This window comes from Lithobates pipiens, unplaced genomic scaffold (assembly GCF_037356315.1).
Source record: "Lithobates pipiens isolate NorthernLeopardFrog02 unplaced genomic scaffold, aLitPip1_a1.2 Scaffold_19, whole genome shotgun sequence".
Classification (NCBI taxonomy): Eukaryota; Metazoa; Chordata; class Amphibia; order Anura; family Ranidae; genus Lithobates; species Lithobates pipiens.
Genome location: NW_027507764.1, coordinates 422,565,076 through 422,587,665, shown reverse-complemented (window position 1 = coordinate 422,587,665; position 22,590 = coordinate 422,565,076). Strand labels below are relative to the sequence as shown.

At 42.1% G+C, this 22,590-nt stretch overlaps 1 protein-coding gene across 1 annotated transcript in view; it reads right to left on the bottom strand.

Annotated features, from left to right (window-relative positions):
* Positions 1-5,812: 5,812 nt before the first annotated feature.
* Positions 5,813-22,590, bottom strand: part of TTC39C (tetratricopeptide repeat domain 39C) — a 152,599-nt gene continuing 135,821 nt past the window's right edge. The window contains exons 10-14 of the mRNA XM_077492580.1: positions 17,369-17,492; positions 16,109-16,206; positions 13,645-13,749; positions 8,489-8,527; positions 5,813-8,375 (exon numbers count right to left, since the gene is read on the bottom strand). Of these exons, the coding sequence (XP_077348706.1) occupies positions 8,286-8,375; positions 8,489-8,527; positions 13,645-13,749; positions 16,109-16,206; positions 17,369-17,492 (456 nt within the window). The 3' untranslated portion in view covers positions 5,813-8,285. The remainder of the gene's footprint in view (positions 8,376-8,488; positions 8,528-13,644; positions 13,750-16,108; positions 16,207-17,368; positions 17,493-22,590) is intronic.

The following is a 22,590-nucleotide window of genomic DNA, read 5'->3' as shown; positions in this document are numbered from 1 at the left end:
CTTTTGGGTTTAATACCGCTTTAAGATTGCACGCAATCATATTGTCATAGATGAAAGTGATCACGTGATGGTGAACCCCTCTAATTGTTCCAAATTGGTAGTGGGGACTGGAGCTGTCAAAGACAGCTAGATTTGACAATTATCAAATGTGTAAAGTGTCAGCTGGTAACTAGTGGCTAAAGATGGGTTAACAAATTTTCAACACGTAGTGTCATACTGGAGAACTTTTACTAGCAGATTGCTGGTGGGAAAGGGTTAAGCAACAGGATGCTGGCTCACTGCTGCTTAGTAACACGTATGGGAGGACTGGTGCCTTTCATGTTACTGCAGAGAAGGGGCTCCAATCATGTAGGGTAGATCATTTTTTTTCTAGGTCTTTCTTTGAAAAATAATTTCTGCAGCAAAATAGGAAGGTATCTGAAACCGGACTGCAGAAATCCACATCCTCAAAACAGGTACAAATCAAGCAATATACTTACCTGTCTTTGTTCTGCCTAACGAAAGAATATATCGGTGCATTTCCAATACTACCTATAATTGGCATCTGCATGTTATCTTGCATACCAATACAGAAAAGGAGGAGATATAAATGTAGGATATGTGAAATGTGGATAAACATATTACGTATCCATCACTCAATATGAGGTGCAAAACAGTAATCATTCAAATACAGTGCCTTTCAAAAGTATTCACCCCCCTTGGTATTTTTCATGTTTTGTTGCCTCACAACCTGGAATTAACATGGATTGTTTGAGAATTTGCATCATTTAATTTACAGAACATGCCTAAAACTCTGAAGATTTTTTTTTTTTTTATTGTGAAGCACACAACAAATAGGACAAAATAACAAAAGTAATGTGCATAACTATTCACCCCCCTAAAGTCAATACTTTGTAGAGCCACCTTTTGTGGCTATCTCACCTCCAAGTCACTTTGGATAAGTCTCTATGAGCTTGCCACATCTTACCACTGGGATTTTTGCCCATTCCTACTTGCAAAACTGCTCCAGCTCCTTCAAGTTGGATGGTTTGCGCTTGTGGAATGAGCAATCTTTAAGTCTGACCACAGATTTTCTATTGGATTGAGGTCTGGGCTTTGACTAGGCCATTCCAACACATTTACATGTTTCCCCTTAAACCACGCAAGTGTTGCTTTAACAGTGTGTTTGGGGTCATTGTCCTGCTGGAAGGTGAACCTCCATCCTAGCCTCAAATCACACGCACAGTGTGGTACAGGTTTTGCTCAAAAATATCCCTTTATTTAGCACCATCCATCTTCCCCTCAAATCTGACCAGTTTCCCAGTCCCAACTGCTGAAAAACATCCCCACAGCATGATGCTGCTACCATGTTTCACTGTGGGGATGGTGTAAACTCAAAACATGCCATTTTTTTTTGCTGAAAGTAATGGCTTTCTTCTGGCCAATCTGCCATAAAGCCCAACTCTATGGAGCGTACGGCTTATTGTCATTGTATGTACAGATACACCAGCCTCTGCTGTGGAACTCTGCAGCTCCTCCAGGGTTACCTTAGGTCTCTGTGCTGCATCTCTGATTAATGCCCTCCTTCCCCGGACCGTGAGTTTTGGTGTGCGGCTGTTTCTTGGCAAGTTTGCTGTTGTACCATGTTCTTTCCATTTGGTTAGATATTTGATAGATTTTATAGTGCTCCTAAAGGATCATCAAAGATTTGGATATTTTTTTATAACCTAACCCTGACTTTTTACTTCACAACAACATTGTCCCTTGTTTGGAGAGTTCCTTGGTCTTCGTGGCAGTGTTTAGTTAGTGGTGCCTTTTGCTTAGGGCCTTTCAAAAAGGTGTGTGTGTGTATATGTAATGACAGATCATGTGACACTTAGATTGCACAAAGGTGGACATCATTTCACTAATTATATGACTTCTGAAGGTAATTGGTTGCACCAGAGCTTTTTATGGGCTTCATAACAAAGGGGGTGAATACATACGCACATGCCAATTATTTTTTTATTTCTGAAAAATAGTTTTATGTATATATTTTTTAAATTTTACTTCACCAACTAATATTGTGTTCTGATCAATCACATAATTCAGATTAAAAAAAAATACATTCATCTAAATGCTGTAATGTAACAAAATAGGTAAAAAGCCTAGGGGGTGAATACTTTTGCAAGGCACTGTAAATTTTTTCTTTTCATAAATACATAAAAACTAACCTAAAATCACTTGCATAAAACTAACAGTATACAGAATAATTCCCCAGCCTATATCAACTTTTTACACCTTATCAGGAAATTCAATAAATTAAAAAAAAAAACATACATTAGCACATTATGAATTCGATTTTAACAATGTGGCATGTCCATAAAAGAGACAAGACTGGGGATATCCCTGAATTAGAAGAAAAATTAATTTTCAGTTATATATAGAAGTGCTACAGTTTATTTACTGTATTGCCTTTCACTGCCCTTCACAGTTGATAGCTTTGTATTTCTTTTATAATGCTGTATGGGTCTTGTCGGTGTGATATGTATCACAGGCAGTAAGTAAGGTAATGTGTTCGTCATTGATAGTAGCAGGAAAGCAGAAGTAGCTGCTGCCTTTTGTTGGCCAACTGAAAGTATTTTAGTTCACACTTTGAAGAATACAATTTTTGTCAAGCATGGTGTCATATAAAAGACAACAGACTACTGGAGATATTCCAAAATGCTTCTGTTTTGTCAGCCTCCTAACCAAAACCTGTGTATATGGCCTTAAAGGCCAAGTTCACCTTTTGGGAAAAAAATAAATAAATACACATATGTTTGCAGAAACAAATTGTGCATTTTTTTTTTTCCAGCAGGAGCCTGGAAAGCATTGCACCGTAATCAGTCACAGGTGCAATGTCAGGCTCCTGCAGACTGTCAGAACAGCTGTTTGCCCATACTACTTGTATGGGCAGACCATTACTGAACAGCAGGAAGATCAATGAACTACAAGCTACGCTAGGAGCGCTCACCAGTGCTCTTGAAAATCATTGAGAACTACAAGCTGTCTGCCACGGTGGCAGATGGACTTGTAGTCCATTCACTTGCAGATCGCTGTAAAGTAATGACGAGGCTGTGAGGGTAAAGCCCCACATGGCTGTGCTATTTTTTAAATTGTGACAACAGGAGGAAAAACCCCCACCCGCTGTCACAAGGGGAGGATAGGGTTGGTGCAGGGTAGGGTTGATGCAGGGTGGGGGGGGGGTTACTGCTGCTGGACCATGTTACACCCTAAATATGGATGTAACATGTAAAATCCTCCCAAAGGTGATCTTATCCTTTAAACACTTCATATGAACCTGAGCCCATTTCCAGTAACACATGGTAAAACCCTAGAGCAGTGATGGCGAACCTTGGCACCCCAGATGTTTTTAAACTACATTTCCCATGATGCTCAACTACACTGCAGAGTGCCAGAGCATCATGGGAAATGTAGTCCCAAAACATCTGGGTGCCAATGTTCACCGTCACTGCCCTAGAGGCTCAATTTGCAAGCTAAAACACTAGGATAGATATATATATATATATATATATATATATATATATATATATATATAATAATTTTTTTTTTTTTTTTTTTTTTTTTTTTTTTTTTTTTTACAGTTACTTTTTACTAAGTCCAGTGAGATTTTGATTATCACAGTGCAAAGGTTTGTCAACTGGGCCTCAGGTAAGGTGTACAGACAATATGTTTCAACACAGGTCTAGATGAGATACAAAATTAGCAGTACATTACCCTGCAGATGTAATAATATTGTACATCTGATTATGTAGGGTACATGAAGATACAAAATGAGAGGGGAAAAAAATTTAAACCTAAATAGGGACAGCGCCTTTAAAAAACATTCTATGGTCAAGTCACTTTCTTACTTTGTTTTAGAGGTACATTTTTTATCATCTGGGACAGAAGAAAATGGTTCTAGATACTCTGCACATGATGGGATACTATGTCAGTGCTATATAAATAAAGGAAATATCTTTATTTCACTAAAGGCATTATCACTTAGCTCGGATGAATTCATTGCATGCATTTTATGTATTAATATTTTCGTGTTAGTAAATAAAGGAACCAGGGGAGGGATTTTTGTGGTGCGAGTAGACAACTTGATACAAATAGAGGTATGAAAAATACGATTTTTTTTTATAAAAACAATTGTTTTTGTATTTTTCATTCCTCTATTTGTATCAAGTTGTCTACACGCACTGCAAAAATCCCTCCCCTGGTTCCTTTATTTACTAATTATATCTTTAATCGGGATGAGGTGCCTTATCTTATGGGTGTTTATGGTAGGTAGAACCAAACTTTAAAAAATATTTTTGTGTTGTTTTGCATCTAAAAAAAATAAAAATAAAAATAAAAAGGAAATATTATAATATGGGCTTTCGTCCGTTAAAATATAGTTGGCTTCTGGATGGGGTAGATTTGAGGCCTTTATTTAGGAGAGCAGAAATAAAGAAGATAAAATAATTAATAAGTGAATATATCAATTCACTAGAAATAAAGGACTGTGTTGGTTCAATACCTAGTTTAATCACAACAATAATGGCTGCATACTACAACCATGAAATTTGTTGGTAAGTAAATTAACTGTTTGTGTGAGAAAATTATCAAATGATAAAAGGTGAAAGATGTATACACTCTGAAGAGAAACCAGAGTATTACTTAGTGAACTGACCGCTAAGACTTTCATTGACCTCGTTTGTGTAGGTAGTCAACCTGCCCCTTAATGGATAGAAGATCAAGGGGTAGAGTGTGAGATCATACCAGTTTCCTTCCACACTTATAAATCCTGATTCATTTTTAATAGTCTGATGATCATGTTAATTACTATATATTGCTTTATCTAGGTCTTCTTATCAGCTTTCTTTTTTGAAGCGCACTGTATTTTAGTTGTTTGCATGGGAACCACAAATTCTTCAAGGTTCATGCTAAAATACAATCAGTTAGCCAGTATATTTTTACTTTCCTGCACCATTCTCAAGGGCAATGTAAAATCCTAAACAGTAGGGGGCACTATTGCACAAATTTCTGAATTCTATTGTACATAAACCAGGATGGCTTTACATCTGAAGTATTTATGTACTCTAAAATGTTCCGCTAAAACATATGTATACCTATTTATGCTAAAAGTTATAAGATCGAAGTCTAATCCTAAACAGACATTTTTGTCCTGGTTATGATAAAGAAGGATATTCTGAGGCCAGCTGTATCTATATGTTCCTACTGGATATCCAAGTATGCAAGACTTCTTTCTACCACCTTCGTAATATCTCTAAACTTCGTCCTATCCTTTCTTTTTCCGATGCTGAAAGATTGATTCATGCCTTTGTCTCCTCCAGGCTGGATTATTGCAACGCACTTCTCATTGGGATTCCGAGAAAGAGCATGCAGAGGTTGCAATACGTTCAAAACTCTGCAGCGAGGATCCTAATGAGAGTGCGGAAGCATGAGCATATCACTCCAATTTTAAAATCTCTTCATTGGCTGCCGGTCTCTACAAGGATTGAGTATAAGGTCTCTCTTCTTGTGCATCAATGCATACATGGACAAGCTCCACCTTATCTTAAGGAACTTCTTAGATTGCAAAATCTACCGCGTTCCCTTCGCTCAACTAATTTGAATTGTTTAGAGGTTCCAAAAACTAGGTTGAAAACCATGGGAGATAGGGCTTTTTGTGCTGCTGCCCCACGTCTGTGGAATGCTTTGCCTGATAGTCTGAGGGTTTCTCAGTCTACTGAAAATTTTAAAAAGGGGTTGAAGACTTTTCTTTTTAGCAAATGTTTTGTAAATTAAGCGGTTTGTTTGTTTTTATTGTAATTATGTAGCACTTTGAGGTCTTTTGATGGAAAGTGCATTATAAATAAAATTTATTATTATTATTATTATCCTCGCAGACACCAATCAACTTCAAACCAGGTCTAAAGTTTGAAATTGATTGGCAAGTACATTAGGATCCTGGAATTTTGCTGAGGAATGTTGGAGCATCTTTGTGTCTTGCATTCTCATTTCTTCCTCACTATCTTTCCTATTATAGGTTTGATGAGCAGAGTGGTATACAGCTAAATGGCCTACTACTCGACATGGCAAGCCATATGCTACAACGGTGTAGCGTGTGCGGTGAGGACTATGTACATCTCTTTGTGTTATGTGTGCTTTACTCTGCCCTCTTAGCAGTTGTACAATAAAAGCCAGGTGTCTTCAAGCACAAAATACTCTGCTTCTGATCTTCTCTCTCGCTTTTCTGTTAAACTCATATTAAAACCTGACTCAGGACAGAAGGAATTATTTTACCCTGCTGGAACAAATTGCACCATAGTAATTTGTTTTGCCTTCCTCTAGATCAGCTGTGAGTATAGGATTGTGTATATGGAGGTTTTCTATTTATTTTTTATTGGTCAAACTAGATGGTCTTTTTTGTTTCATTCTGACTTTGTAACTATGTAATAGAAAGCAGGAAAATGGGGAAGGGTTATGCCGCATACACACAACTGGACTTTTCGACGGACTAGGTCCGACGGTCTTCCTGAAGTACTTTCGGCAGAGTTCAGACGGACTTTCCAAATGAATGGACTTGGCTACACACAAGCACACCAAAGTCCGACGGATTCAAACGTGATGATGTACGACAAGACTAGAATAAGGAAGTTCATAGCCAATAGCTGCCCTAGCGTCAGTTTTCGTCCGTCGGACTAGCATACAGACGAACGGTTTTTTCGACCGGACTCGAGTCCGTCGGAAAGATTTGAAACATGTTTTATTTCTAGGTCCGTCTGACTTTTGGGAAATAAAAGTCCGCTGGAGCCCACACACGATCTAATTGTTCGACGGATTCCGGTCCGCCGGACCTAGTCTGCCGGAAAGTCCGATCCTGTGTATGCAGCATTCGAATCCATCGGGTTTTAAATGCTATCTGTGCCCCTACTGAGGAGAGTTTAAATCCCTAGGGGAGATTTCACATTGCTTCCTATGTGATACCTATTCCCTGGACAGGAAATGAGGAAAGATCTCCCTTGTGTAGATTCATGCGACCATATAATCCCGACAACACTTTAAACCTTCCTTAATTTACTAGAAAAAGGGTTTGTCTTGCTGCTTGTGTCCTGCTGATGAGATTTTTTTCCCCTCACTTCCTGTTCTGACACATTTTCAATAGAAAGGCCAGAAAGTGATGGAAAATCTCACCATTTCTGGTCGGATACCCCTCAAAAAAATACCCCGCAAATACTTAGATGTTCTAACTCCCCCCGCCCCACTCTATCCAAACTACGTTTTGAATGGAGTTGTAAAAACTTTAAGCAAAGCCGAAAAGCACACTTACGCAAAAATAAATGCTCCTATTCAGGCGCATATTTTTATAAATTTTTAAACAAAAGAGCACAAGAAAGCTGCCATTTCAAACTATGTCTGAAAAAAGTACCTCAGACAATACTATTTTTGATCTACATTTTCTATGGGAAGATGTCCATGCTAGATCTACACGCCCATCATGTGTAGGTCATACAGCATCTAAACTGTAGTCATGTAAGGTGCTGAGAAAGCAGCTGACTAGGTCTAGTGTAGTTATGAACATTACATAGAGTGCCATCACACCTCCACAAACCTCAACAAGTCACAGCCTACCTCAAATTCAGTCAGTGCCTGGATCAGAATCTGACCATGGATGAGTAGACTAGCTACTCTAGTACTGGCTGGTCAACTTTAATGACAGGTCTGCTTTAGCGAAGGGTATATAGCGACTAAGCCCCATTGATTCTAAATAAAAAGGTAGAGAGAAGATCAGCAATGGACTACTTTGTTGCTCCAAGAACTAGGTCTTGCTGCACAGCAGTTCAACTTACTGGCATGTATAGTTCACAATGGTAATGCAGCTATCTCCTTAATGACTGAGTGATCTGTACAACCCCAACAGAAAGAAAAGATAACACAAGGCCAACTATTTAGCTGCAGTAAGTAGAACTACAGCTTGTGCCTAATACACAGGATGGACAGATTTTGTACAAGTCACAACAACAATTCTGAGGAAAATTCACCATTGTAGCAACGTATTCTCCTGTACTGGTGTCAGGGTGGAGTTTTGACTTGCAGATTAGTTAAAAATGCCATAGTTCTGTGTCAGTTCAGATTTACTGCAACTGTGAATTATGTCTAAATATCAGCACAGCTGGCGTTCAGAGAACATACTCGGTCACCCGTATCATCCACAGTCAGCCATTGTGATACTCTTCTGTGTGTTGTAAGTGCAGAACGTTGTGTGGGATAGAAGAGTCTTGTTCTCCTTGCTGTCACTGAGGGACCACCTCCCTGAGAGAAGCTAAGGCTGCGTGAATCCGTACATGCAGTCTGTTCTCAAAGTCGTAACCTGTGAAGTCCTCCTGCAACCAGCACAAAACACAAAGAGAGATATAGAAAGCTGGTTAGTTTGTGCGCTGTACAATCTTACAAACTGTCCAAGTCCTGTAGCAGGCTGGAAGACCATGGATATTACCTTGGCTTGAAAAAGCAGAGTTTTCCCTTTTGCAACAGTCTGTGGAAAAAAAAACACAATATTAAATCACCCTTACACAAATTATGATTCATCATATGTCTTTTAACTATCTGAGGACCATGGGTATAATAGACAGAGGAACTTCAGTTACAAAAATAATAAAAAAAGTCAGCAGCTACAAATACTGTAAAAAAAAAAAAAGGACTTACCAGCCCAAGGATCCAGCTCAGTCTTCACCTGGGCCGGTTCTTTGCCAGTCTTCGGGTCTCCGATACCGCCACTTTGACTGTGGGAAACCGGCTGTGACTCCCTGCGTCATCACTGCCAGCTCCCCACTGCGAATGCGCAAGCCGCACTGCACTTTCTGAATTTCCGGCAGCCTCCAGGGACCTGTGACATGTCCCAGGAGTCTGCAGGCCATGAGGCGGGGTACCAAACTTCCACACAGATTAGGGGGGGCGGAGTACAATCAGCAGAAATTCCTTTAGTAAATTAAATTCCTCTGTAAAGTGGAACGTCCCTCTCTCAATCAACATTTACTTTTTTAATCATTATTCTGCTAGAATTTGTATTCATAGATAGGAAAGTAGATCAAATTTACTTGTGTTGAACTTTTTTTTTACATTTCTTCAGCTACTTCCTGGTTTCCATGCCTAGAAAAATGATGTCATACATCCCAGGAGTTTTCAAGAGGGCAGGAGAGGTTTTCTCAGCTAAGCACACCCTCCTGCCTGCATGCCTGAGATAAGGGTAGATGGATTCCAGGAAGTATATGCTACATGATTCATCGGCTCTTACTCAAGATGGCAAAGGCCAGGATTGCTAGGGGCTGCTTTTTAAAGTGATGTCTTAACAAAATAAAGCATGGAGACACGGATGGATGGGTTTGCTTTGAATATTAAAAATGAATTAATTAGCATTATTTTAGGTTATTTTTCAATTCTACTAACCCATACGTTCTGCAACATTAAAGTATAGCTTAGTTCCTGCATACCAGCTGACAAAATAAAAGGTATGTTTCACATCTATCTACCTTGATGTAAAAAACTGGATTTTTGATTTACCATAAAAATCCTTTTTTTTTTTGTAGTACACTAAGGAAACAGGATGAAGAATTCAGGTACATTTGGTTATGCTGCTGCCTTCGGGACACTGGCAAACAAAAGCTGTAAGGACAGTGTAGTATAAACCCTTACACTCCCATCATCAATCCGTTTAGTAACAAAGCAGAAATGAATCATGAGAACAGAGGGGAAGGATCAGTGTTCCTTTAATGTACGTCAAAAAAAGCATAACAGGAATTAAAAAATCCTATTTTCTTAATCATACATTAAAATAGTTTTCGTTTTATTTTTCTTAAAATAATAAAGGCGTTATACTTGCTCTGTTCAATGGTTTTGCACAGAGCAGCCTTGAGCCTCCTTTTCTGGGGTCCCCCACCAGCGCTCTCAGCTGCTCCTCCCTTCTGAGTGCCCCATAGCAAGCTGCTTAGAATCACTTGTGCAGGCTCAATCCCGAGCCGGGTTGTGTGCAACTATAGACACACAAAGTGAAGCTCCGCCCCACCCTCTGCTCCCTCCTCATAGGATTTAATTGACAGCAGCAGGAGTCCTGTGAGGAGAGGGAGAGCAGTGCTGCTAGTCTTGGGCACAGCGCTGGATTGAGATAGGATCCATGTAAGTATTGGGAGAGGGGTCGGGGGGCAGCGGACTATGGAAGTTTTTTTTACCGTAATGCAGAGAATACATTAAGGTAATAAAAAACCTTTAGCCTTTACAACCACTTTAATGGATACCGGATGAAGTATTCGGGTACATTGGGGCTTCCAAAAGCAGTCCAATTGAGGAGTTGGCAACATAGCAAACAAAGGCTAACAGGCCCACAAAAACCAAGGGGTGAAAAGAGGGGGCTCAAAAGAGATACCTAAAGAAACTTACAACTTAAGCTTAAATTAGCTGAGGCCTGAATATCCAACCAAAAAAAACTTAAGGAATGTGTGAACATAAGACCAGCTGGCAGCCTTGCAAGGTTTAGGAGTGTGTCTATGGGAATGTTTGACCATTCTTCCAGAAGCGCATTTGTGAGGTCAGGCACTGATGTGGATGAGAAGGCCTGCCTCGCAGTCTCCGCACTAATTCATCATAAAGGTGTTCGATCGAGTTGAGGTCAGGACTCTCTGCAGGCCAGTCAACTTCCTCCATCCCAAACTCGCTCATCCATGTCTTTATGGACCTTGCTTGTGCTCATGTTGGAACAGGAAGGGGCCATCCCCAAACTGTTCCCACAAAGTTGGAAGCATGAAATTGTTCAAAATGTCTTGGTATGCTGATGCCTCAAAAATTCCCTTCACTGGAACTAAGGGACCAAGTCAAACCCCTGAAAAATGGCCCCACACCATGTGGGTCAACTCAATATTGAACCCTACGCACTAAGACTGGAATGCCATTAAAGTTTATGTGGGTGTAAAGGGAGGTGTTAAAATATTTTTGGTAATATAGTGTATCTGATGCAGTAAAGCCCAACAAACACTAGCTGATCGGGTGTAGAGCTCTTTCACAGGCAAAGGTGTCTTTAGGATTGAACAATGAGCTGACAAATCCACCTGGTGATGGTGGAAGGGGAGCTAGGGGAATGACAAGCAGAGTCGTACCGTCTATGGGAGGTGTAAATGACAGACTCAAACTGCATATACCACATCCAGACAATGGAGGGAAATCTCCTCAGGAGGGTGTGGTGAAGCAGAACAAGGAGAAGGGAGAAAATGTCCTGAGTATGGGGAAATAAAGAAAAATCCTGATAAAAAGAATACAAAAAAGTTTTAGCTTCTCTCAGAGGAAATCTGTTCTTCCAGGACACTAGCAAAAAACTGAGGCATGATGGGAGTGGATGGGGTTATATTAGGCTGTCCTTTTATTAGCCTCTTGAAGACAGCAGAATAACACAATGTACCTGAATACCACTTCCTGGGGTCCCTTAATATTCAATATAGCTGTACATCCTCAGAGGGACAATGTTAAGGCTACCTGTGGTACGACACGACAGTCGTACGACTGTGGATCCGACTTTGCCCTGGGACTTGAAGTCCGACATCCATCCGACTTTAATGAGCGGGGATCCGACTTTGATCCTGACAATGCAGGCAATTTGTGTCTGGTATGAATCTTTAGGGGGAACGCCATGCCAAAAAAAAAAAAAAAACAGCAAAGGTTCCCCCTCCAAGACCATACCAGTCCCTTCGGTCTGGCATGGATTTTAAGGTGAACCCCTCACGCTGAAAAAACAACATGGGTCCCCCCCAAAATCCATACCAGACCCTTGTCCCTATGTTGATGGAGATGGGGGCCTCTTCCCGACAACCCTGGCCATTATTTGTCGGGGTCTGCCAGCGGGGGGCTTATCGGAATCAGGAATCTCACAGATCCCGACCCCCTATCCTATGTAAATGAGTATCGGGTACATTGTACCCCTACACATTCACCTAAAAAAAAAAGTCAAAAATAAAAACGCAGTACACAGGTCTTTAAAGAAATTTATTAAGGCAGCTCCAAAGTCGCTTCAGATTTATTCTCCCCTCCCTGGCTCTTCTGCCTCCTCCGCTGACATCTTCTGCCTCTGCCCATTCTTCTCCCCTCTCCGGGTCTTCTCCGCTGACGTGTTCTAGCCCTCTCTTGTTCTTCTCCCTCTGTCTTCTGCTTCCGCCCCTTAATTGGTCGCCACCCATCATGACCCGGGCAGTGACATCATAAGGGGTGGGGCCTCCGAATGACATCGTCCCATGCCAATATAAGTAGTTGCACACCGCGCACCAGCATTAGCGCGGGAGAGAGCATGGAGTCAACATCGGAAGAAGAACAGAGGGAGAAAGCGGAGAAGACCCAGCAAAAAAGTGAGAAGACAGCGGACAAGACCCGGCAGAAGCAGAAGACAGCGGACACAGGGAGAAGAATCGGAGAGGGCTAGAACACATCAGCGTAGAAAACCCAGAGAGGGAAGAACTGGCAGAGGCAGAAGACATCAGCGTTCGAGGCAGATGAGCCAGAGAGGGGAGAAGAAATTGGAAGAGGCGCTGGAGCTGCCTTAGTAAATTACTTTAAAAACCTGTGTACTGTGTTTTATTTTTGACACTTTTTTTTTTTTTTTTTTTTTTTTTAGGTGAATAGGTAGGGGTACAATGCACCCGATACTCATTCACATAGGGTGGGCGGCCAGGATCTGGGAACCCCCTTGTAAAAGGGGGCTTCCAGATTCCGATAAGCCCCGCTGACCCCGACAATCAAAGGCCAGGGTTGTCGGCAAGCGGCCCTTGTCCTCATCAACATGAGGACAAGGTGCTTTGGGGTAGGGGGCACAAGGCCCCCCCCCCCCGCCCCACAGCACCCATCCCCCCATTTGAGGGAATGCGGCCTGATACGGTTCAGGAGGGGGGGCACTCGCCCGTCCCCACCCCCTTTCCTGACCTGTCGGGCTGTGGGCTCGGATAAGGGTCTGGATTTGGGGGGGCACGCCATTTTTTCAGTGTGGGGGTCTCCTTAATATTCATACCAGAATGAAGGGCCTGGTATGCTCTTAGAGGGGGAACCCATGCCCTTGTTTTTTTAATTTGGAGCATGGGTTTCCCCTTTAGGATCATCAGAGCACAAGTCGCATGCCAAAGTCGGATCAGTTAAGACCGCGATCTGACTTTGATCTGACTTCAGTGATATTCAATGGGCTGAAGTAGGATCAAAGTCAGACCAAAGTAGTGCAAGAAGCATTTTCAATGTCAGACCGACTTGTGACGGACCAGTTAAGACGGCTCCCATAGGGAAACATTGATTTTCACACATCATTGAGACATGAGCTCCCAATGTCAGAGCGTTTGTCGTACAAGTGTGAACCCGGCCTCAAAGTTGAATTCCAGGCAAACCACTAAATACCTTAAAATAGACATATGGGAGGTTCTTTACCTGTCAAAGATTTTGGTTTCTGTTAATCCAGGTCAGAGACTTATCAGTTGTAAGAAATGCTGATACAAAGTCCAATTAAGCTACACACACTCTAGCTTCATTTAAAAAACATCTTTTTTTTTTTTTATAACCATAAACACATTTAGATGTTTTATTTTTTTGCCTGGAGTTCACCAATAAGCAAAAGTCATAAAAAAAAGTTATATGTACCTCTGGATTCTCCAACAAAATGCAGCCCAGTTCATAGCAGGCATACGGCTGTATGTAGAGGTTCTGCTGTCGCCCCAGTTCATCTTTCACAGCACGCTGGAAGAACTGAATGAGAATTTTTTATTGTACACATGTAAAACTAAAATGATGCTTGATAAGCACAGACAAATGCTTGTCAATTATTAAACTCCCAGTAAACTTCATTTAACTTTACCAATACTATAAAGCAAAACAAAGAACTATAGGCAACACTTTATGTCATTTTGGATAGAGCAAGGAAGGGTTATAACCCTGTCTTCTTCTCTTTTTTTTTTTGCCATCTGTGTCCCATTGCATAGATTTCCCATCACTTCTTGTCCAATAGCCTAACAGGAAGTGAGAGGAAATCCCTCCAAATTAGGGGAATCCTTTGGGGCCCCCCAGGTTACCAGAACTAGTGTCCCCATTGGAAGATTTCCCCTATTTCTTTTCTGGGGACAACCCAAAATGTGGGATTTTCTTTTAGTTTCACTTGTGAAGATAACGGTAAACAGGACAGCAATAAAAACTGATGTGTCCTAATCTCTCTCCACTGTCCAAAATTAACAAAAAAGTTTTGCCTTTAGTTATTCATAAAAAAAAGTCTAATTTTACTTTAAAACAAAAAAAACTTCTATGAATGAAACATGATCTTTGAAGGGAGGATGGGTGAATCATTGAAAGGTCCGCTCCCTCTATTCATAGGTCACATTTTAGACATAGGAGCTAAAGTACAGGTCCTATGAATGGAGGAGTTGGGTGGAATGAGTGGGAAAAGTTGGGTACTCTTGATGAGTTACTGTCACAACTCCTTTAGTTCTATTAACCCTTGCCAGGGGGTGGAGAGATGAAGTTACATCAGTGAGGAGAGCGCTGAGAGCTGATTGGAGGGAAGGGACACACACCCCTTCACACAGCACACAGTTACAGAGTTGAGGCTGTCAATCACAGGTTGTGCCCTCCTTTCACCATTTTTCTCCTGGCAAGCACACATTATACAGGGATGTATTTTGTTCATATTTCATGTCTGAAATTTGCAATCACTTTAAGTAATCAGGTCCAAAGAATGTAGTTGCTATGCAGAGTAATGTTTTGTTATAATTTCAGAATGTTACCATATTGCTGGATAAAACCATTTTATTCAACAAGGATGGATCGGTCATGGCAGAAAATACAGTTGAAGTTGGCCAAACCCATCCTTTTTAATGCGGTTGCCTCATTAATGAGTGAATGATCATTTGAAGCAGGCATGTCCAAAGTGCGCCCGGTTTTGAGCGGCCCGTCAGGTTATTTGAACATGTATATCTTTTGTGGCCCCAGACGATCTCCCAGCGCCGGGGCCACAAAAGATATATAGGCTGGCTGCCTCGGAGGGAGGAGGTGGGACAAGCGCCGTGCACACAGGAGGAGTATTTTCTGTTTACACGGCAGCCTCTGTAACAGGAAGTCCCGTTTCCGGTGCTGCCATTGGACAACTGTTCTGTCCATAAAAGAAGGTGGGACTTTCTCCTAAAGAGGCCGCTGTGTAAACAGGAGATTCTCGGAGGATGCTCGTCCTGCCCCCTCCATGTCCCCTCCAAGGCTGCACTGAAGGTAATGGTGAGTGCATTCCTGGCAATTGTGGGGCTGCATTCCTGCCAATGGTGGCTACATTCCTGGCAATGGTGAGTGAATTCCTGGCAATGGTGGGTGCATTCCTGGCAACGGTGGCTGCATTCCTGGCAACGGTGAGTGAATTCCTGGCAACGGTGAGTGAATTCCTGGCAACGGTGGGTAAATTCCTGGCAACGGTGGGTAAATTCCTGGCAACGGTGGGCGCATTCTTGGCAATGGTGGGGCTGCATTCCTGGCAATGGTGGGCTCTGCATTACTAGCAATGGTGGGTGCTGCATTCCTAGCAATTGTGGGTCTGAAGATGGGCACTGACCCTTATTTTGCTTCACAGTTCTTTAATTAAAATTTAAATTTTTTTTTTCCGGAAACTTCCCTCTTAAAGTTAAGGAGTATGCTATACGCCAATAAATATGGTATATCCAAATAATACACCTGAGTTCATCTCTTTACCACACGCAGCCACAAAGGCAAGATAATTCTTGTTGGGCAGTGTATTAGTGCTCGAATGAATACACTTAGACCAAATTTTAATGGCTCAAAGAATGTCAGGCAAAATGGTCGGCCCTCACGCATGTTCACTTCATCAAATCTGGACCTCTGAAAAAAGTTTGGACACCCCTGATTTGAAGGGATCAAATTGTCTATTTATTGATTGTTGGTGTATGACCAGCATTATGGTTCCACTGTAAATAAGAACTTCACAGCAACTATATAAACTGTATATTATGCAGAAGTGTCAGAATCACGAAAGAGGTTTTATTCTGGATGAAAAAACACAATATAATAAAATGTTTTCATTGTCTACTACCAATCACCTTGTTTGAGGTCTCACCTGAATGGCATCTTCAGCATTTCCCAGACATTTATGGATGGCACCAAGGAGCAAATTCCTTAATCCAACAACAGAGGGATCCAGCACCTCATGGCAAGCTATTGTTCATACAGAATATAGGTATACAAACAAAATAGGGGGTTACTGGAGGGATCATAACTGCCTGCAGAGATCAGTTTAGCATAAGTAACAAAATAGCGAATACATACTATATGATTATATATATATATATATAGGGTAGGGATGACCTCCGAATAGGCTTATTCAATTGATATACAAGACTGCAGTGCTAAGAAATGAATATTCATACATTTATGAATGCTAAACAAATCTAAATTGATACATGTGTGTGGAAACATGTGATCCACTGCCGATCGAATTAAATTGTTCAAATAGTATATTAAATAATATTAAAAAAAACAGACATCAAATAAAATAAGCATGTGAGTCCCAATGAAGAGCCAAGGAAAAGATATGAGCTTCAAAGAATACAGCAGAAAACAGGTGTGGATCCCAAAAGCCTACAGATCTCAGCACAGCAACACTACACACCACCCTAGTGCAGCAGGCAGGGGCTTACCAGAATAGAATGACCCCCAATAAAGAGTGGTGAAACCGCATTCAATATACTCCACACAGGCCAATCACCTCCCTGCATTCCAATTTACAGACACATACAAAGTTGCCACCTTGGATTCTGCTTGTCTTTAATTGTTTCTTCAACAACTTCTACTACTTGATCAATCTGTTGAACCCCTATTATACTGAGACCCTTGAGATATTTTTGATGCGGTTGAGCCTGAGGGACACATCTAGCCAAAACAACCAACTTTTTGATTTTCTTTTTGTGCTTTTTTTTTAATCGAGTTCCTGAAATGGTCCTCAGCTTGGCTTTTTACTGTGGAACTAGCCACAGGTCTATTTGCTCTGGACATTCAGGCTGTTCTGCAGATCTTCCACTCAGCACCCAAAGCTCCAAACCTAACTCGGCGCACAACTACCAGGCTTCTCTTCGAGCTTTCCACCAGTGATACCATGCAAGTTTACCCATGTGTCTAGACTCCGCCCTCCCGCTCTACGGTGTGCAGCCTGCAGACACACATGCTAGCACTCTTGTATATCAATTTGTGGTACTGTGTATTGGAGTATAGTACTAGCTGCTGCACATTGTTTAGCTTTTGAGCCTTAATGCATTTTTTTTTCCTCTTATGGTTATTCAATTGCAAACAGATCCTAGAATACAATAAAAGCAAGCAATACCTTGGCTCATGTGCTGGAGATTTGACAGAGAACAGTTGGGCAGAGCTTTCCAAAGGTACAGAACCTCAATGGCAGCCAAGATGCACAGCTGCTTGGTGGGAGCTTGTTTTCTAAATCTGTCACCCTGTTATTGATAAAAAAAAAACATTTAATTAAGGACACACTAGTATTCAACCTGCTAAGGACTCTATAAATGTACCCATCGTGCACAGGGCCACTTTTGGGCATCCAACATAAATTGCAGGCATACCAGGAAGCACAGCTGCAGTGTACGACCACCAACAGTAATTAATGGCTGTACACTAGTTGTAACCTGGTACACGCCATTCTTGCATAAACATGGACACAGGCACAAGTTCCTGGATGCACACAAGATGCATTCAGGGAGTCACACCCATAAGTGAATTTACACAAGTGCAGTTAGCGTACAGCCATTCATTACCATGGAAGGCTGTACTCCAAAGCTGTCTCTCCTGGGGCATGGAAATATAACTGCAAATTAAGTTGGATGTGCATAAGTCCTTATGGTTGTGTTTCCTAGAAAATGTAGTTTTCAGTGACAAGATATTGCCATGGGACTATTTATTTGCCAGCCCCAGCACTATAGTATACTATACCATAGTATAGTATTAGGCATGCACCCATACCAATATTGGCGCCGATACTAGCCATTTTTGCAAGTATCGGTACTCGCGAAAATGCTTTGAAACCGGTACCAGAAGCGACGTTGCTTGGGAGCGGGCCTCCTCCTCCTCCCCTCCTCCCAGTGGCATCGCTAGGTGCAGGCCAGCCCATCCTAACAGTCCACAAGCCTTGTCTCCTTGCTGTACACCTCCCTCCTCCAGCTCTGACTTCCGGCCACAGAGCACTGGACCTGGGCTCTCCCTGGCTGGATGCTGAGGGAGAGAGAACAGGGGGGCTCTGTATGAAGACACTCTATGAGCGGTATCCTGTTGTACTGAGCAGCAGAGCTCTCTCTCTGTACCATGCCTTCAGTCCCTGACTGTCTCCTGTACCATGCCTGCAGTCCCTGACTGTCTCCTGTACCATGCCTGCAGTCCCTGACTGTCTCCTGTACCATGCCTGCAGTCCCTGACTGTCTCCTGTACCATGCCTGCAGTCCCCGACTGTCTCTTTGACCATGCCTGCAGTCCCTGACTGTCTCCTGTACCATGCCTGCAGTCCCTGACTGTCTCCTGTACCATGCTTGCAGTCCTTGACTGTCTCCTCTGCCCCCATCTCTCCCAATAACCCTCCAACCCGCTCCCCCCCCCGCGATCACAGCCTTTTACATCTAAACTCTCCCACCCTACAATCCGTATTTCATCCCACCCTCAACTACTTTGCCCTCACTTACCCCCCCCCCCTTTCCCACCCATGTGATGACATTATTTAGTTACAACAGGACTACATTCAGGCTAGTAGCCAATAGCTTTGGTCTTGTAATTTGATCTGAGCATGCGTGGCACTTTGTCCGATCGGAATTCTCTACAAACGATCGGACAAAGTCCGATTGGATCATGTTGTCGGAAAATTTTTATATCCAGCTCTCAAACTTTGTTGGTCGGACATTCCGACGGAAAAAGTCAGATGAAGCCCACACACGGTCGGATTATCCGACAACGCGGTCCGATCGGACATTTTTCGTTGGAATGTCCAACCGTGTGTACAAGGGCTTAGAGAAAATACACAAATTGCTTAACAGACTACCATGGAAAATTTGAATATTAATGAAAAATAACTCATACTTGTACCAGGAGCATTTCTGCTAGAGTTTATAGTGCCCATTTTTTTTTTTTTTATATTAAACGTTGTTTTACTGAACACTGTACATATGAAACATAACACTGCATGGTACATGGCAATATCAGAAACTCTAACACAAGTGACAGATACATCTATTAATACATGTGGGTTTGGTGGAGTTAAAGTTCGGACAGGTTATATAGGTTTTACTGAACGGGGGAGGGGTATAGAGTTGGGAGCATTCATGAACATCTAGTGAGGATCAAGACCTAGTCAAACTATTATCAGCTACTCTTGGGGATGGTTCGTGCACTGGCTAGTGAACTTAAGGCACCTGTCCCAGATTTTATTATATTTTTCAGGGCAGCCTCTATTAATATATATATACACATTTTTTGTAAGGTAGGGTGTTATTCACATCTGTTTTCCACTCAGTGAAGTTGGGGGTGAGGGCCTCATCCAATGTCGGGCTATAATTTTTTTGGCTTAGAAGAGTGTCTCGTGGAGAAATGTTTTTGTAATTTTGTCCATGTCAGAGTCAGGGAAAATGCCTAATAGGCATTGTTTAGGGTCTAAGGGCAAGGGGGAGCCCATATCGTCATGAAGGAAGTTTACAATCTGTTTCTAGAGACCCTGGAGCATTGGACATGCCCAGAGTAGACAGAAAAACGTGCCTGTCTCTAGTGTAGACATCGCACATATTGGATTGTGGCCTAAATAGGGCGATTCTGAGAGGGGTAAGATACGCACGATGCAAAATATACAGTTGGGGTAACCTGTCGGGAAGCTTAGGGGAGACAACTTTGCAGGCATCAAGCTCCTCGCTCCATTCTTCATCTTCCAGCGGCCCCGCCTCCCTTTCCCATCTTGGTTTGATGTTATATGCTATTATGGTAGCTGACGGAATGAGGAGCATGCTGTAGAAATCCAAGATTAATCTGCGCGGGTCTGATCCCTTGATCACCGCCAGAAGGACATTTGGAGTAGATTGTGGGAGGGCTTGGGAAAATTGGGAGCGTGCAACGTGGCGAAGTTAGAGGTATCTGTAATGCATGGTTCTAGGGAGCATATACTGTATGTGTTTTGGAGGTCTTCAAAAGTTTTAAGGGCCCCATCAGATATGTAAATAGTACACCCCTTTCCTTCTCCAAACCTCTGTGTCCGGGATCAAACAAAATTCAAGCAAAGACTTATGCCAGAGAGGGGTACAGTCATTGAATGTGGGGATCTTAATTAACTTAGTAGTGATGGCTCACACACGTCTATATTGATATAGGGGCGACTCTTGGTTGCCCTCAGATTCACTACCTCTCTGACTCACTACAATCGCTGTTAGTGGATCTGTGGTTTGCTGAGACCATTGCAGGCAGAGAAGTGTAGTAAACCGGAGCTTGTCAGTTTTGCCTATATGATAGAGTTGGACCAATTGGGATGCTAGGTAGTACAAACTAAAATCTGGAATGGCTACTCCACCCAAGTCGTGGGGTTTTTGAGTACTTTTCAAGCCAGTTTGTGTCTATTGTTGCCCCAGATAAACATCCTGAGCAGAGCATCTAGCAATTTGAAGTATTTCAAGGGTAGGTATATAGATGTGTGCCAGACCATGTACAATAGCTTGGGCAATAGAATCAATTTGATGATATTAATGCGCCCCCATACTCCCAATGGTAGCCTGGCCCACACTTGGATTTTGCATTTGATTAGGGTAAAAAGGGATTCTATGTTTAGGGGAATGTAGTCAGCTGGTGATCTGGAAAAGGATACCCCCAATATTTGATGGTACTTACACGCTATAGCGGTAATTGTTACTGTAGTTTAGGGGAGGGAAAGCTATCTATGGGCAATATTTGGGATTTGTTCCAATTGATTTTAAGACTGGAAAAAGATCCAAAATATTCAATTGTTCGTAACGCTGTTTTTAGGGAGGTGCCAGAATCGGTTAGGTAGAGTAATATCATCTGCACAGAGACTAATTTGCTCTACAAGTAGTCCTAGACGAAGACTGTGAATCACAGGATTGTCCCTAATAGATATTGCTAGAGGTTCGGCTGCTAGAGCGTATAGCAAGGGGGACAGGGGGCAGCCCTGTCTGGTGCCTCTAGTTAGGTCAAATGACTGGGAAGTCCATCCATGAGTGACAACCATACCCTTCAGGGCCTGGTATAATAGTTGGACCCATTTGATGAATTTAGGACCAAACTTAAACCCCCTGAGACATGCCTTAGCTGTATCTAAGTCCATGACGATTCAGGAACCGACGTCGGCATGTAGAATGATTAGAAAATGAATTGCCTCACAACATGTGAAATTAGAGTAATACTCTTATCCTGTACCATCATCCGAAAATATACAGAAAATGAGGGTCTGGAGGTCTGGTCCCCAGCCAGAACCACCAGAAAGAGGGAGGAGCTAGCGGACTATCACGGTACGTGTTGAAAGTGAAGTAGAAATAATTATGTATACAATTATATAAAAAATATACATCAATTTATTTGTACAATAAAATCTGATTTTATTGTACAAATAAATTGATGTACATTTTTTATATAATTGTATACATAATTATTTCTACCGTATTTTTCGGACTATAAGGCGCACCGGATTATAAGGCGCACTAGCAACGACCGGCTGATAAAATGGATATTTCCATATATAAGGCGCATCGGACTATAAGGCGCACCGGATTATAAGGCGCACTAGCAACGACCGGCTGATAAAATGGATATTTCCATATATATAAAGCGCATCGGACTATAAGGCGCACGGTCGATTTTGTGAGAAAATTTAGGCTTTTACGTGCGCCTTATAGTCCGAAGGTTTACGTCAAGATGACAGATACTGTTAACAAAGAACTCCAGCGATGTCAACAGGTCATATATAAGGCGCACCGGACTATAAGGCGCACGGTCGTTTTTGGGAGAAAATTTAGGCTTTTACGTGCGCCTTATAGTCCGAAAAATACGGTACTTCACTTTCAACACGTACCGTGATAGTCTGCTAGCTCCTCCCTCTTTCTGGTGGTTCTGGCTGGGGACCAGACCTCCAGTCCCTTACTTTCTGTCTTCTGAGGTTAAATGAGGTGTTGCAGCCAGGCATAAAGCCAGCTTGGTCGGCATGGATCAGACTCAATATCGCCTGATTCAAATGGAGGGCCAAGACCTTAGCAAGGATTTTTATATCCACCTGCAAGAGTGATATAGATCTGTATGATTCTGGGAGGCCTAGGTCTTTACCTGGCTTAGGTATGAAAATAATGGTTGCTTCTCTCATGGAGGGGGGCAGGGTGAAAGTATCGAAGAGGTGGTTATAAAGTTCTAACAATTTAGGGGTGAGTAGTTCACTATATTGTACATAGAATTCTATGGGTAGGCCATCTGAGTCCGGGGCCTTGGATCTGTGGATGCTGGCGATTTCTGTAGCCACTTCATCAGATGTGAGAGGTGCCTCTAGAGTAGTAACCTGGGTGTCACTTAATT